Here is a 13,783-nt window from a genome sequence, read left to right on the forward strand (position 1 = left end):
CTGGTCCCACCGTCCACTGGGCCATTAGGTGAGGCCCTCCCTTTTCCGGGCCTCAGTTTCTCCTACTGTTCGTAGAGCAGCCGGCGATGAGACCCGTGATGATGCTGGGACCCTCCCAACCCACCCTAACCTTAGGACGACCTGCTGGGGGAGGGCGCGGAGTTGGTCCGTTCCCACACTGTGGATGAGAAAGCGGAGGCTGAGGGAGGGGTTGTGATCTGAGGTGGGCCCCAGCCTCCAGCTTCCAGCCCCCAGCGCCCATCCCCCAGCTGCGGATCCTGGAGCTTAGCTGCCTGAACTGCCCCTAGTGGTCCCCACTCCACCGGAGGCTGGGCCTGCCCTCCACCTGGCCCCTTGATAGCCCAGAGTCGCTCCCCAGGCTTCGCGTGGAGAGCCAGGCCTGCCCTCCACCTCCCTCCCTGCACTTTCCCTTGGTGTTTGGGGGAAGGAGCAGGGAGAGAGGGACTGGCCCTGGGTGGGCAAGTGCCAGGTGCCGGGCCCCTCATAGCAGCAGTCACACATCGTTTGTTCTCCTTTCTGAGGCCACCCGGCCGAGCACATAGCTGGGCCCCTGGTTGGCACTCAGGTATCAGCCCTGCCTCACCTGGCCCCTCCCTGTCCTGGGGCCATCACTGGGAATGCAAACGGGACTGGTCCCTGCGCTGGGGGTCCTCAGTCTAGGGTGGGAAATGGAGCCAGAAACTGGCAAGGAGAAGATTGCCAGGGCTGCAGGAGGGCTGTGAGTGCACGTGTGTGTGTGGATGCCTGTGTGTGCATGTGCACACGTGCATATGTTGGGGTGGGGAACCCCAAGCCTGGTCTGGGACTTCAGGAGGGCTTCCCTGAGGTGGCGGTTTCCCAAAAGGTCTCCACAGGTGAGGTAGAGATTTCCAGCTGCAGGGCAGGGAGGGGCACTGGAGGCACAGGCCACCTGGTGCAGAGACCAAGGGGAGCCCCAGGGAGCCGGGTGCAGGGGCCCATGCCGAGTGGTGTGGCCCAGCAGGAATGGGGAGAGCAAGCTGAGCACTCTGCAGACCAGGGGCAGTGACAGCAACACCTGGGCCACCGGCGCATTTGTCCTGCATTTGTTCATTCTTCCACCCATTCACTCTTTAAGTTGTTCATCATTCACTAACTCACTCCTTCACTCACCCATTCACTCACTCACCCATTCACTCCCTCCCTCCCTCACTCCCTCACTCATCCATTCACTCACTCACCCACTCACCCACCCATTCTCTCCTTCACTCACTCACCCATTCACTCACACTCACTCTCTCCCTCACTCATTCACTCTCCCATTCACTCCCTCACTCATACACTCACCCATTCACTCACGTACTCCCTCCCTCCCCCATTCACTCACTCACTCACACACTCACCCATTCACTCACACACTCACTCCCTCCCTCATTCACTCACCCATTCACTCCTTCACTCATACACTCACCCATTCACTCCCTCACTCATACACTCACCCATTCACTCACACACTCCCTCCCTCACCCATTCACTCACTCACACACTCACCCATTCACTCCCTCACTCATACACTCACCCATTCACTCACACACTCACTCCCTCCCTCCCTCACTCATTCACTCACCCATTCACTCATGTACTCCCTCCCTCACCCATTCACTCACTCATACACTCACCCATTCACTCACACACTCACTCCCTCCCTCACTCATTCACTCACACATTCACCCACCACTCATACATTCACCCACCACTCATACATTCACCCATTCACTCACTCACTCCCTTCTTCACTCCCTCACTCATTCACTCGCCCATTCACTCACTCCCTCACTCATTCACTCACTCACCCATTCACTCACTCACCCATTCACTCACTCACCCATTCACTCACTCATTCCCTCACCCACTCACTCACTTCTCATTAACTCACCCATTCACTCACCCATTCACTCATGCATTCACTCACTCATTCACTTACTTATTCACTCGCTCACTCACTCATTCACTCACCGACTCACTTCCTCACTCATCTACTTGCTCATTCACTCAATCATTCATTGTCACTCACTTATTCACTCATTTACTCATCACTCACTCATTCTCTTATTCATTCACACACTAATTTTCTCATTCATTCATTCATCCACTCATGCACTCATTTACTCACTTCTTCACTCATTTACTCATCACTCATTCACTCACTCATTCTCTCACTCATTCACTCACAAACTCATTCACTCACTCTTATTCTTTCACTCATTTGTTTATTCCCGCACTCCTTCCCTCAGTCATTCATTCATTGACTCTTGCAGGTAGTGCACACCAAGGGTGCAAGGGGTGAGGTGTCTGGTTCTCTGCTCAGACCTCTGCAAGTGCCCGCAGAGGTGACTGGGCGGCCTCCACTTCTGGCCTGGCCTTGCACCCCTGTGCTCTTGGGGGCCATGGCTGGGCTGGGCAGGTGTCCCCCTCTGCACAGGCCCAGTGTGTCTCAGCCTCAGAGCTGGCAGGGCAGGGCAGGCATCCCCTCTGCACTGGCCCAGTGTCTCTCAGCCTCAGAACCAGATGTGAGAAGACGTCCCCGGGGGGATGTTCACCCCAGTGAGACCCATCAGAGCCAGAGAAAATAACACTGTTTCCAAGCCATCAATCATCGGGCAGTGATCATGCAGCCCTGTGGCCGGCAGTGATCTCTGGAAACCAGGGTCCCAGGAGAGGCCTGGGTTTGGCAGGGGAGCATGAGAGGGGCTGGCTGGGGTGTGCCAAAGTGCCCTTTCACCAAACTTCCATGGTGCCCTATGGACGACAGCCAGTGCCTGGGGGCAGTGTTCAAGGCCCTGCAGGCTGGCCATGGCTGCCTTTTGCTGCTCCACACGTGCCCCTTTGCCCGAATCCTGCTCATGCTGTGTCCTGCCTGCCAAGCCCTTTCTGGCTTTGCCAACGCTTGCTGTGGGAATGAGCATAGCCAGTTTCCCAAGGGCTTCCTGGGGCAGGAGCTGGGTGGGCTGGGTTTCCCACGGTCCTCAGCCTGTGTTTCTGGGTCCCCATTCAGTCCCAGCTTCCCTGCTCCCGCCTGGTTTCATTTATCTGTGTCTCTTCCTTGCCCATGTGCGCCCAGCCTCTGGACCGACAGCTCCTCTGATGTCCTTGTCCTGCACCTGCCCTCCCAGGTCAGGCCTGTGTTAGCCAGATCTGGGCCCCTGCAACCCAGGGTTTTGGGGACTGGTGGTTGGCAGCCACCTTCCACGCCTTAGCCTTAGAGACTGACCAGTGATGGGAGGGAGGCCGCAGGGCAAGGGCAGGGAGGAGGGACTGTAGGGCAGGGAGGCGGGACTGTAGGGCAGGGAGGCCTTGTGGGTAGAAAGGGTGACATGGTGGGTTGGGTCAGGAGCAGACTTTGGAGAGTCTTGTCCCACCCTCCTACCCCCCGAGGCTACACCCTGTCAAGCTGATGGATAAAGGCAGGTCAGAGGTGGGACACAGGTAGAATGTAGCAGATGTGGCCTGGGCAGATGGACCGTTTGTTGGATGTGATTCATTCTTGATGGGAAAGTCCGCTGAGGCTTCCTGCTATGAGGCAGGGCAGGCCACTCCTGAGCTGATGCTGCCCCACCCACAGGTGCAGGGGCTGCTGGCAGGATAGTGGTCCATGGTCTGCCACCCTGGAACCACAGGGCCTGAGTGGGGTTGTGTTTGTGCCCTTGGTTTGTGTCTGTGGGACTGAGTCCAGATGGCACAGCCTCACTTCTGAGAAGCTGGATCCATTCCTCACCAACCCCAAACCTCACGTCTGGGAGTCTGAGTCTCATGACCCCCACCAGGGAGAGATCTTTACTCTGGCCTGGAGCACTCACTCATTCACTCACTCAGTCACTCACTCACTCATTCACTTATTCACTCAGTCACTCTTTCACTCATTCACTCATTCCCTCACTCTTTCACTTGCTCACGCATTCACTCACTCACTCATTCACTCATTCATTCACTCACTCACTCACTGGGCCCTGCCTGTCCACCCTCTAGTGTCCTCCACTCCTCCTTTCTGACAGAGGGAGCCCCCTCCTCAGCACAGACTTGTCCTGCTTGGTGGGGCCCTGATGAGCTCATGCAGGGTGAGCCCTTCGCCTGCCTGACCCACCAGGAGCCTCTGCCCAAGGTCAGTCTGGGACTTACAGACGGCCCAGAACCCCCACAAAGGAGGATCTGTGGACTCTGCCTGGGGGATGGGCACAATGCGGGGAAGCTCTGGGCTGGGAAGGGAAGCCTGTGGGGAGGGACCCAGGATCCCAGCCACACATCCAAACATGTCAAGGGTGGCAGATCCTGTGAGCTGTGTTCTGTCCCTCTACCAACTGCAGTGGAAGCTGCAGGGTGGGGTAGTCAGGGAGGGGCTTCCTGCAGGCTGAGTCCCAGCCTCTGATGGTGCTGGTCAGCCTGGAGGTGGAGTGGGGTGGGGAATGAAGCAATGATTATTCATAGAAGTAGTTGGCTTTGGAGATGAAGTCGGGGAAAATGCAGCCCACCCTTGCCTTCACTGCTCCAACAGCCTGGGCTTTATAAACTGTCAAGCCAACCTGCACACACCCTGTGGACACCATGTCTGTGTGTAACCTCAGGAGAGAAAGCCCACACTACCCGGCCAGGTGTGCAGAGTCTCGGTGATTACCCCAGTTACCCACGGGACCTGGCCCTGAACTTCAGCAGTGCCAGACCGCCTGTGATCCACCTCTGGGCCTTCACATACACTGTGTCCTCTGCAGGACACCGTTCCCCTCTCCTACCTGCAGACACCATTCCCCTCTCCTATCTGCAATGCAGGTGTTTGCACGCGCGGCTCCTCCCCTCATTGACCCCAGCTCACAGGACGTCCTGCAGGGGACCCTTTCCTTATCTGAGCCAGGTTTCTTTTCCAGATGTTCAAGCTGCTGTCCAGAGCCTACGCTGACGTCCACCCCATGATGATGGACAGGTCGGAGAATAGGTGTGGAGGCAATTTCCTGAAGAGGGGGAGCATCATCAACGGGGCGGACTGGTACAGCTTCACGGGAGGTGCGGCTTCCGCAGGGCGGGACTGGGGTGGGGGTGGGGGGTGCAGGGGCAAGGCATAACTCCACGGTCTGCTGCTGGGATCCAGCTGGAGAGACCGGAAGACAGGGCGATGCCTCACCTGGTGTAGAGGAGGCTGGCTTGAGTTTTGGTTTCTGTCTTGATGAAAAGCTGTCGTGTGACTGTTGTGCAGGACCCAGGCCCGTGGCTTCTGTAGTTTATTTCATGAACACTCAAATGTCATGGTTTCACCCATGACCAATCCCTTTGTGACATTAGGGAAGTGGAGTTGCCAGATGAAATGCTGGACTGCCAGTTAAATTGGAATTCCAGAGAGACCGTGAGGAATTGTTTTTAGGACAATGTAAGGATGTTCCAATGCGTGGGATATGCTTACGAGAACCCGCATGGGGTGGACTGATACTACAATTGTATCCGTGGTTTCTCTGGAGCCCGACTTGAAGCGTGTACATCTTTATCTGCTAAATTTGCCCTTGGGGAGGCTGCACAGGAGCAATATAATGGGCACATGCCACTGTGTGTCCTGAGGGGCACCCGCCATACCAGGCACACATGCTCTGGGCCCTGCCTGCACCTCTCCATGCCTGCACATCACAGATGAGAGCGCTGGGCTCAGCTGAGAGAAGGACATGCTGGAGGCCCAGGGCCACAGGTGGCAGAGCCAGGACCCACGTGGCATCCCCTTCTGCCCCCTCCTCCCATGCAGGCGGGCAGAGAAGGTGGCACTTCCTGCACACTCTGAAGCCATCTTCACAGCCTGCTCTGAAAACTTTTCTCTCCTGCTCAATGGTTGGCACCTGTGATCTTTCCCTGGTGCGGCGCAGCCTCTCTCCCTTCCAGAACCCAGGCAGAGGGCCCTCAGCCCCCGTCATAGCCCTGTGACTTGGGTCTGCAACAGACACCCAGGAGCAGAGCTGGGAGAGGCCCCTCTCTGTTCCTTTTTTTTTTTTTTTTTTGAGACGGAGTCTCGCTCTGTCACCAGGCTGGAGCACAGTGGTGCGATCGCAGCTCACTGCAATCTCTGCCTCCCAGGTTCAAGCGATTCTCCTGCCTCAGCCTCCCGAGTAGCTGGGATTACAGGCGCCCACCACCACACCCAGCTAATTTTTGTATTTTTAGTAGAGATGGGGTTTCACCATGTTGGCCAGGATGGTCTCGATCTCCTGACCTCGTGATCCGCCTGCCTCGGACTCCCAGAGTGCTGGGATTATAGGCGTGAGCCACTGCGCCTGGCCTCTGTTCCTCTTGCCCCTGACATGGCCCTGGGAAAGCATGAAGCCGGGGACCAGAGCTAGCTGGACCAGAGAGACGGTGACTGTGGCTACACTGGGGTCTGGGCAGGGACTGTCAACAGCAGCTGCAGGCTCTGCGGCTCAGGAGCCTTGAACTTCGGAAGGGCGTGGGCTCCCTGCGGCCCCCGACACAGCCAGCCCTGTGGGTGCCATCGTCCTAGGCCTGCCTTGGAGATGGTCATGGCTTCTGCTGAACAAGAAGCTCCAAGAGCAGATGGCACAGAGGGCAGAAGCGGGTATGGCTGGGGTCGACCCAGCTTGCTCTGAGGCCTTCTCGGCTGGCCAGGTGGCTGGTTGTCCACCCTAGCCTGGGCCCGTGGTCTCCCTGGGAGATGGAGCTAATAGGACCACCCTCCTAGACTCTAGTCAGGACAGCGTCTGGGTAAATGGACATTGTCACCATGGGGTCTCCAGGCCAGCAGCTGGGATGCCAGGGGCCTGTGCGGCTGCCCCGTGCTGCGGGCTTTTCTCTTAGAAACCGATTCATCCCTGACCTCACCAGAGACAGCATGGGGGTGGGGAAGCCTGTGGACTTTGCCGCCAAGCGGCGTGAGCTCAAGATGCAGCTCTGCCTCTTCCCATTGCGGGACCCTTAGATGCCTCATGCCGCCATCTGCGGATCTGCAAAGTGGGGATCATATGGTCCACCTTGCAGTTGTTCAGCCCCTCAGCTGCAGGAGGGGCGTCTGTGGCGAGTACCTGCTGCACTCACCTGCCTGCTGGGCACTTGGCTGACACCCCTGACGTCCCGGCTGTCTCTGTGGGGCTGACACCCCGACGTCCCGGCTGTCTCTGTGCCGCTGACACCCCTGACGTCCCGGCTGTCTCTGTGCGGCTGACACCCCTGGTGTCCCGGCTGTCTCTGTGCGGCTGACACCCCTGGCGTCCCGGCTGTCTCTGTGCGGCTGACACCCCTGGCGTCCCGGCTGTCTCTGTGCGGCTGACACCCCGACGTCCCGGCTGTCTCTGTGCGGCTGACACCCCGGCGTTCCGGCGGTCTCTGTGCGGCTGACACCCCTGGCGTCCCGGCTGTGTCTGTGCGGCTGACATCCCTGGCGTCCCGGCTGTCTCTGTGCGGCTGACACCCCTGATGTCCCGGCTGTCTCTGTGCCGCTGACACCCCTGGCGTCCCGGCTGTCTCTGTGGGGCTGACACCCCTGACGTCCCGGCTGTCTCTGTGCGGCTGACACCCCTGACGTCCCGGCTGTCTCTGTGCGGCTGACACCCCTGGCATCCCGGCTGTCTCTGTGCTGCTGACACCCCTGACGTCCCGGCTGTCTGTGTGTGGCTGACACCCCTGACGTCCTGGCTGTCTCTGTGTGGCTGACACCCCTGACGTCCTGGCTGTCTCTGTGCCACAGGCATGTCCGACTTCAACTACCTGCACACCAACTGCTTTGAGATCACGGTAGAGCTGGGCTGTGTGAAGTTCCCCCCCGAAGAGGCCCTGTACACTCTCTGGCAGCACAACAAGGAGTCACTCCTGAATTTCGTGGAGACGGTGAGTTCTGACGGTCTCAGGGCTCTGGTCCAGCTGTGGCCTGGGTGGGGTGGGTCACATTCAGGCCCCCAGGGCAGCCCCCGTAGCCTCACTGCCCCATACACACATGCTCCTTTCGCCACCACTTGTTTTGGGGTTAATTGTCCACCATGCACAACTTGAGATACAGCAGCCGGCTCTCCTTTGCATGCCCTGTGGGTGCTGGGGCGGCAGTGCCATGTGTTGGAGTCCCTGTGAGCAAGGATGTTACAGCCTAAAGCAGCACAATTAAACAAGGGAGCACGGGCCTGGGCAGCCCGGCAAGGCGTCTGACCCAGCCTCAGAGGCTGGGGGGGCTTCCTGGAGGAGGCAGCCGCAGGACTTCATCTTGAAGAAGGGTAGGAGAAATCAAACCACAGGACAGGGAGAGCTCCCAGCAGAGGGGAGCATGGTAGAACCCCAAGGGGACATCAAAACCCTTGAGAGCCCGTGGGGCTGTGGTGAGGACTCGAGCCGTGGGATGGGGCAGGCACTGTGCTCCAGGAGGCGCGGAAGTGAGGGCTCTGGGCAGTGGGGTAGCTGTGTGGTTCAGGCAGGGTTTTGGGGCTCAGAGTGAAGGGTATAGGCAGGAAGTGGCTGGCTGGGGGCGGGGCAGGGCGTCCTGACTGAGGGGTGACTACTATCGTGAGGCTGAGGTCACCCAGAAGCAGGCAGGTGGGAGGTGAGTGGGGATGGCTGAGAATGTGTCTAAAATGACCCCCTCGCTGCCCCAGAGAGCCAAGGTCTCCCCAGCACTCAGTGTCAGAGTGGGGACTCTGTGCCCATGTCTGCTCCCCTTCCAGCACAGCTCACACTGAGGGTGCTGGGGACACCAAGAAGGGTCCAGGATGTCACAGGGAAAGCAGCCTGCATTCGAAGAAGCTTCTGCTATTTTTTTCCCAAGCGTTTTCAAGAATCACATAAATTGCATATGAGCACAGATGCCCAGTGAGAAGCAGGCCTCAGAAAGAGGGTTGAGCTGCAGCAGCAAGGAGACGTGAGGGCACAGCACCGTACAGTTGGCGCCCACCCACACAGGGCAGCTGGTTCTGACACCAGGCCGGGCGGCAGACGGGGCCGTCCCATTTTATAGATGGAGTTGAGGTTCTGGCCTGGGGTCTCTGGGCCACACACAGGCTCGTGCTCCAGGCTCCCAATGTCTGCGAGCCAGCCAGAGGAGGAGACAGAGGGTCAGAGAGTGACATGGCCTGTCTGGTGTCGCCCAGATCTGCTTCTTCCCAAGCCCTCTGTCCATGAGCCCCCTCCTTTCTAGAAAAATCAGGAACCTTCCTCCAAGTAAGAATCGAGCGAACTCCCTGGGGCAGCAGCCGCTGAGATAGGAAAGAAACAAAGCCCCACACAAAGTAAAATGGAACATTCTGCCATTTGAGTTTCTTTCTGATGGCTGTGCCGCAGCCCTGCACCACCTGTGGCGAGTCCCATTCTTCTATGAGCTCTCGCGCCAGGCCTGTGCACATTGCATTTTGCGGCTGTCTGATGAACATGAGGTTGAAGGAGCCTCGAATGTGGCTGGCATTGCTCCTGGATATTACACATGAAGTCTTGGGATATGAAGATTTACAGCAAGCGTGGACCTTGGAAGGCTGGGCAGCTCGCTGGCTGGCTCTTAAGACGGACGTCTTACAGGAGAGCTGGGCGCGGGCTCCTGATAAGGATCAAGCCTGTCGTGGCCAATTGAGGCTTTTTTCAAAGTGATCCTGGCCAGGCCTCGGGTGGGAGTCTACATCACCCGGGGCGAGGGGAGGGGCGGCGTGGCAGCTCTCCTTCCCCACCAGAGAACCGCATGTGCCCTGTGTTTCATGAAGGTGACCCGTGGGCCCAAGAGCAGGGACAGAAAAAAAAATCCGTCCACTGCAGGCTGATGCTGAGGGCCTCCTGTAAGAGACCCTCCTGGAAGAGACCCTGCTCTCGGGTGGGGCTGGGGGAGGCAGAAGTGAGACCAGGGCTGGCAGAGAGGAAGACTGGGGCTGTGGGACCCTGGGGTAGGCCCCCAGTGTGGCTGGTCATCAGGGAGGGCTTCCTGGAGGAGGAGGAGTGTGAGCTGTGTGTTGAAGGGAGGGAAGGAATCGGCCCGGTGAGGGGCTGGTGAGGGTATTCTTAGCAGAGAAGGCTCAGATGCTGTCTGGGGGTGAGGAGGAGCCACAGGGTGGGGTTGCTGAGGGGTGCGGTGGCTTCTCGAGCTGTCCAGTTTCTCTTCATCACTTCTCATGCAGGAAAACCTTACTTTTTATGCTCTCCCTCCCGCTAAATGCGAGTCCATGAGACATTGTTTCAGGAGTGCGGTTCCATTAAGCAGCGAAGTGTGGCCAAGAGCATCCAGGGTGGGGGTCATGAGCCCCAGAGGGCAGGGGGCAGTGGCTGTCAGTCCCTCTCCATCGCGTCAGGAGGGCTGGGACCCCTTGATGTGCTCATCATGGATTCCATGTGCTCTGGGTTCCCGAGATCCCTGTGGCACAGAGATAAGTGCTAGCATGTGCTTTGTGGAGCTAGACTGGGTGCCCACTCACCTCTTTCAGCCACCTGCACCACTGACAGCTGGGCGTGAGCCTGGAACAGCAGTTAGGGGCTGCAGGGTCTGAGCTCACGGGCCGCGTGTGTCAGGCCAGTCGGTTTCTGCATCGGTCACGGTGGGGGTCAGCCGCGGTGAGATTAGAGTTCATATGCTTGCTAAAATCATCGGTCCTGCAGAAGCCAGAGCTGCTTTGGCCTCATGAACATTTTACAGCTGAGGAAACTGAGGCACCCAGAAGCAAAGGTTTGTCTGAAGTGAACAGTCACTACGGCAGAGCTGATTTTCTGGCCCAGAGAAAAACCAGCCCCTCTCGGGCTCATGTCCCGGGGCCAGGGAAGGAGGATGCTCCTGTTGCCAGGGCTGCTTCCTGACCCTGTAGGCCCAGGCTCTTTGCTTCTGTGGACTCCTCCCTCCATATAAAGTATTTAAAATTATACAACAGTCGACATAAAGATGAATATATAGGAAAACAGTCTCTCCAACCTAAAATGTTTTGCTTTTATCCTGATTTTAAGAGGAGCAAGATCATTTTCATAGTTTCTGGAAGCACAGCAGGGCCTGGCTGGGAGCCCTTTCCCTTGAGAATCTGTTGCTGCTGAGCCCCGTGCAGGGCACGGGCAGGGGGCAGCCTCGCTGGACGGACTCCTCTCCCCACAGGCATCCTGGTCATGCTCAGCGTGACCTTCAGCATCCTTGGACCCCACGTTGTTTTCTGCTGACTAGAGCAGGGGCCGTGTGGGTGGTTTGTCATCAACTGTTTTACAAGAAATGTGGACAGGATCACGCAGCTCTGGGAGGGCTTTCCAGGGTGAAAACGTTGGAGCTGTGGGCGTGCAGGGAGCTTGTGTGTTCAGGACCAGTTCGTGCCAAGGCCAGGCGAGCGGTAAGAAGGCAGGGCGTGTTATACACGTGTACGAGCACTGTCCTCGTCCTCTCCGCTGCCCACGCCACCTTCAGGAGCCTCAGCTCAGAGGAACCCAGCGAGTCCCGCTGTGGCTGGGAAGGCAGGGAAGGAATGCCGATCAGGCGGAAGCGTGGCAGGAAAGGGGTCTCTGCTCAATGCCCATCGAGATGGAGTCAGCCAGGCCTCGGGTGAGATGCAGGGTCATTCAAAAGCCCAGAACGTGCTCGGGTCAATTGCCGGGGAGGAAACTGAGGCCCAGAGAGGGGAGTGACTGACTCGTTAAAGATGGCAGAGCAAGGGCTGGCAGAGTGGGGCTCTGTGGGGTGGTTCCCCCTAGAGACCGAGCTCTGAGGAGCATGTGGGGAACGAGCTGACGGCCTCCACGCTCATCAGAAGAGCTCACGCCATCTCCCTGGCCTCCCCTTGGTCTCTTCAGGTCCACCGGGGCATCAAAGGTGTGGTGACGGATAAATTCGGCAAGCCAGTCAAAAACGCCCGGATCTCAGTCAAAGGCATTCGCCACGACATCACCACAGGTGAGCACGTCCCTGGCTGTTCCCTGGGGACCACGTCTGCCAAGGAAATGCCACACAGTGGCAGCCGCGCCCTCAGGCACTCACAGTGTGCCCAGCCCTCAGCAGGATGGCTCCATTCCTCCCCACGCTGGCTGGGTCGGGGAGGGTGGGCAGGAACCAGGGTCTGCATCTCCTTACACCATTTGGTGAGGGAAGAGCTTGCCCAGCCGTAGCTACTGAATGATGGTGGATGCGTGCTCTGTATTCCTAGGAAAATGCCTCCTTCTCCAAGATTGCCGAGGAGAGCCACCTCCACCCCTAAGCCTGTTTGTTTCTATCCCAAAGTTCATACCCCATTGATAGCTGGGGTGTCCAGCCCTGTGCGGGCTCTGGCTGTCCTTACAGGGATTTCACAGCCGATGAAAAATGACGGTATGCTGTGATATGTGTTACCTGGCAGAGATGTGGTCCAGAGAAGAGGGGGACTTTTGCTAACTGTGGGTTGGGTATGGGGGGGTGGGAGTGGTCATCGAAGGTTTCAGAGAAGAGGGGGTGCCTAAGCAGGGTTTTGAGGTATAAATAAGAGTTTGACAGAGAAAAGGGGGGGGGAAGGATGTTCCAGGCCCACGCAGAGGCAAGTGCACATTTGGCGCCTGCCTCCCATGCTAACCTCTCCCCACTCATATCCATCATCCCGTGGCTGCGTCTGCAGTCCTCGTGAGAATCATTTTTAATCTATTTGTCCACAGCCCCAGATGGCGACTACTGGAGACTGCTGCCCCCAGGTATCCACATTGTCATTGCCCAAGCCCCTGGCTACGCCAAGGTCATCAAGAAAGTCATCATCCCCACCCGGATGAAGAGGGCTGGCCGTGTGGACTTCATTCTGCAGCCTCTGGGGCTGGGATCCAAGAACTTTCTTCATGGGCTACGGAGGACTGGGCCCCACGACCCGCTGGGAGGTGCCAGCTCTTTGGGGGAGGCCACGGAGCCCGACCCGCTCCGGGCGCGCAGGCAGCCCTCAGCCGACGGGAGTAAGCCCTGGTGGTGGTCCTACTTCACATCGCTGAGCACGCACAGGCCACGCTGGCTGCTCAAGTACTAGCCCCGGCCCCAGCACCCGCCCGGATGTGGAGACCCAGGCCCATCTCCGCGTTCCGGGCTCCTGGCTCTTGATTTTGTCTGCCACAGACATCCCACAAAGCCGCTGCCATTTTATTAAAGTGTTTTGATCCACTTTCCACTGGAATGAGAGGATCTGTGTAAGGCGCTTTCCAGGGAAGGCTGGGGACTGACCCTTGTTGCCTGAGGGCAGCTGTGGCCTGGGCCCCACGGGGCAATCCCGGGCAGCTATCCTGCTGCCCACAGGTCCGGATTGCAGGCCTGAGACTCCAGCCTATCTGTACTGGGCCGGGTGGACTAGCTGGCTTTTCCCAGACCACCAGGCCTTCAACTGACTTCACATGGGAAACTGAGGTGGGCCAAGGGTATGAGCCTCTGTAGGAGCTGAGCTCCAGATCCTGCAGCTGAAGCTCATGTGTCCTGGAGTGCAGAGGAGAAGGAGGGGTGCTGAATGGGAGGATGGGGGTGGGCAGCAGGTGACCCCAAGGTAGGGTCAAGAGCTCAAGGGCGGGAGAGCTGGCCAGAGCCTGGGGCCTCATGGCATGATCGGAGGGACCACACTCAGGCTCACAGGCTTCCAGGGGGGCCTGGCTCCATGGGCGTGGATACTCCTGGGACCTCCCTCATCCTGATCATGCTACTTGGGTCCAGGGACCGTCTCCTGTCCCCTCTCTCACCATGGAGAAAGTCTGTCAGCCCCGGGATCTTCCAGGAAGGGGTCCCATAGCCTGAGCAGAGAATGCAGCAGAGAAGGCACCTGAGCCGGCCAGGGCTGTGTCAAAAAGCAGCAGAGACCTGGCGCTTCAACAGCAGAAGTGTGTCCTCCCACAGTCCTGGGGGCTGACGTCA

At 58.3% G+C, this 13,783-nt stretch overlaps 1 protein-coding gene across 5 annotated transcripts in view; it reads left to right on the plus strand.

Annotated features, from left to right (window-relative positions):
- CPZ (carboxypeptidase Z) overlaps window positions 1-13,053 on the plus strand; it is a 28,539-nt gene extending 15,486 nt beyond the window's left edge. For all 5 annotated transcript variants that reach the window (XM_034951915.3, XM_034951917.3, XM_034951916.3 and 2 more), the window contains 4 exons: window positions 4,896-5,031; window positions 7,703-7,842; window positions 11,734-11,833; window positions 12,562-13,053. In XM_034951915.3, the coding sequence (XP_034807806.2) occupies window positions 4,896-5,031; window positions 7,703-7,842; window positions 11,734-11,833; window positions 12,562-12,917 (732 nt within the window). In that variant the 3' untranslated portion in view covers window positions 12,918-13,053. The remainder of the gene's footprint in view (window positions 1-4,895; window positions 5,032-7,702; window positions 7,843-11,733; window positions 11,834-12,561) is intronic.
- The last annotated feature ends 730 nt before the right edge of the window (window positions 13,054-13,783 follow it).

Source organism: Pan paniscus, chromosome 3 (assembly GCF_029289425.2).
Source record: "Pan paniscus chromosome 3, NHGRI_mPanPan1-v2.0_pri, whole genome shotgun sequence".
NCBI classification, from domain to species: domain Eukaryota; kingdom Metazoa; phylum Chordata; class Mammalia; order Primates; family Hominidae; genus Pan; species Pan paniscus.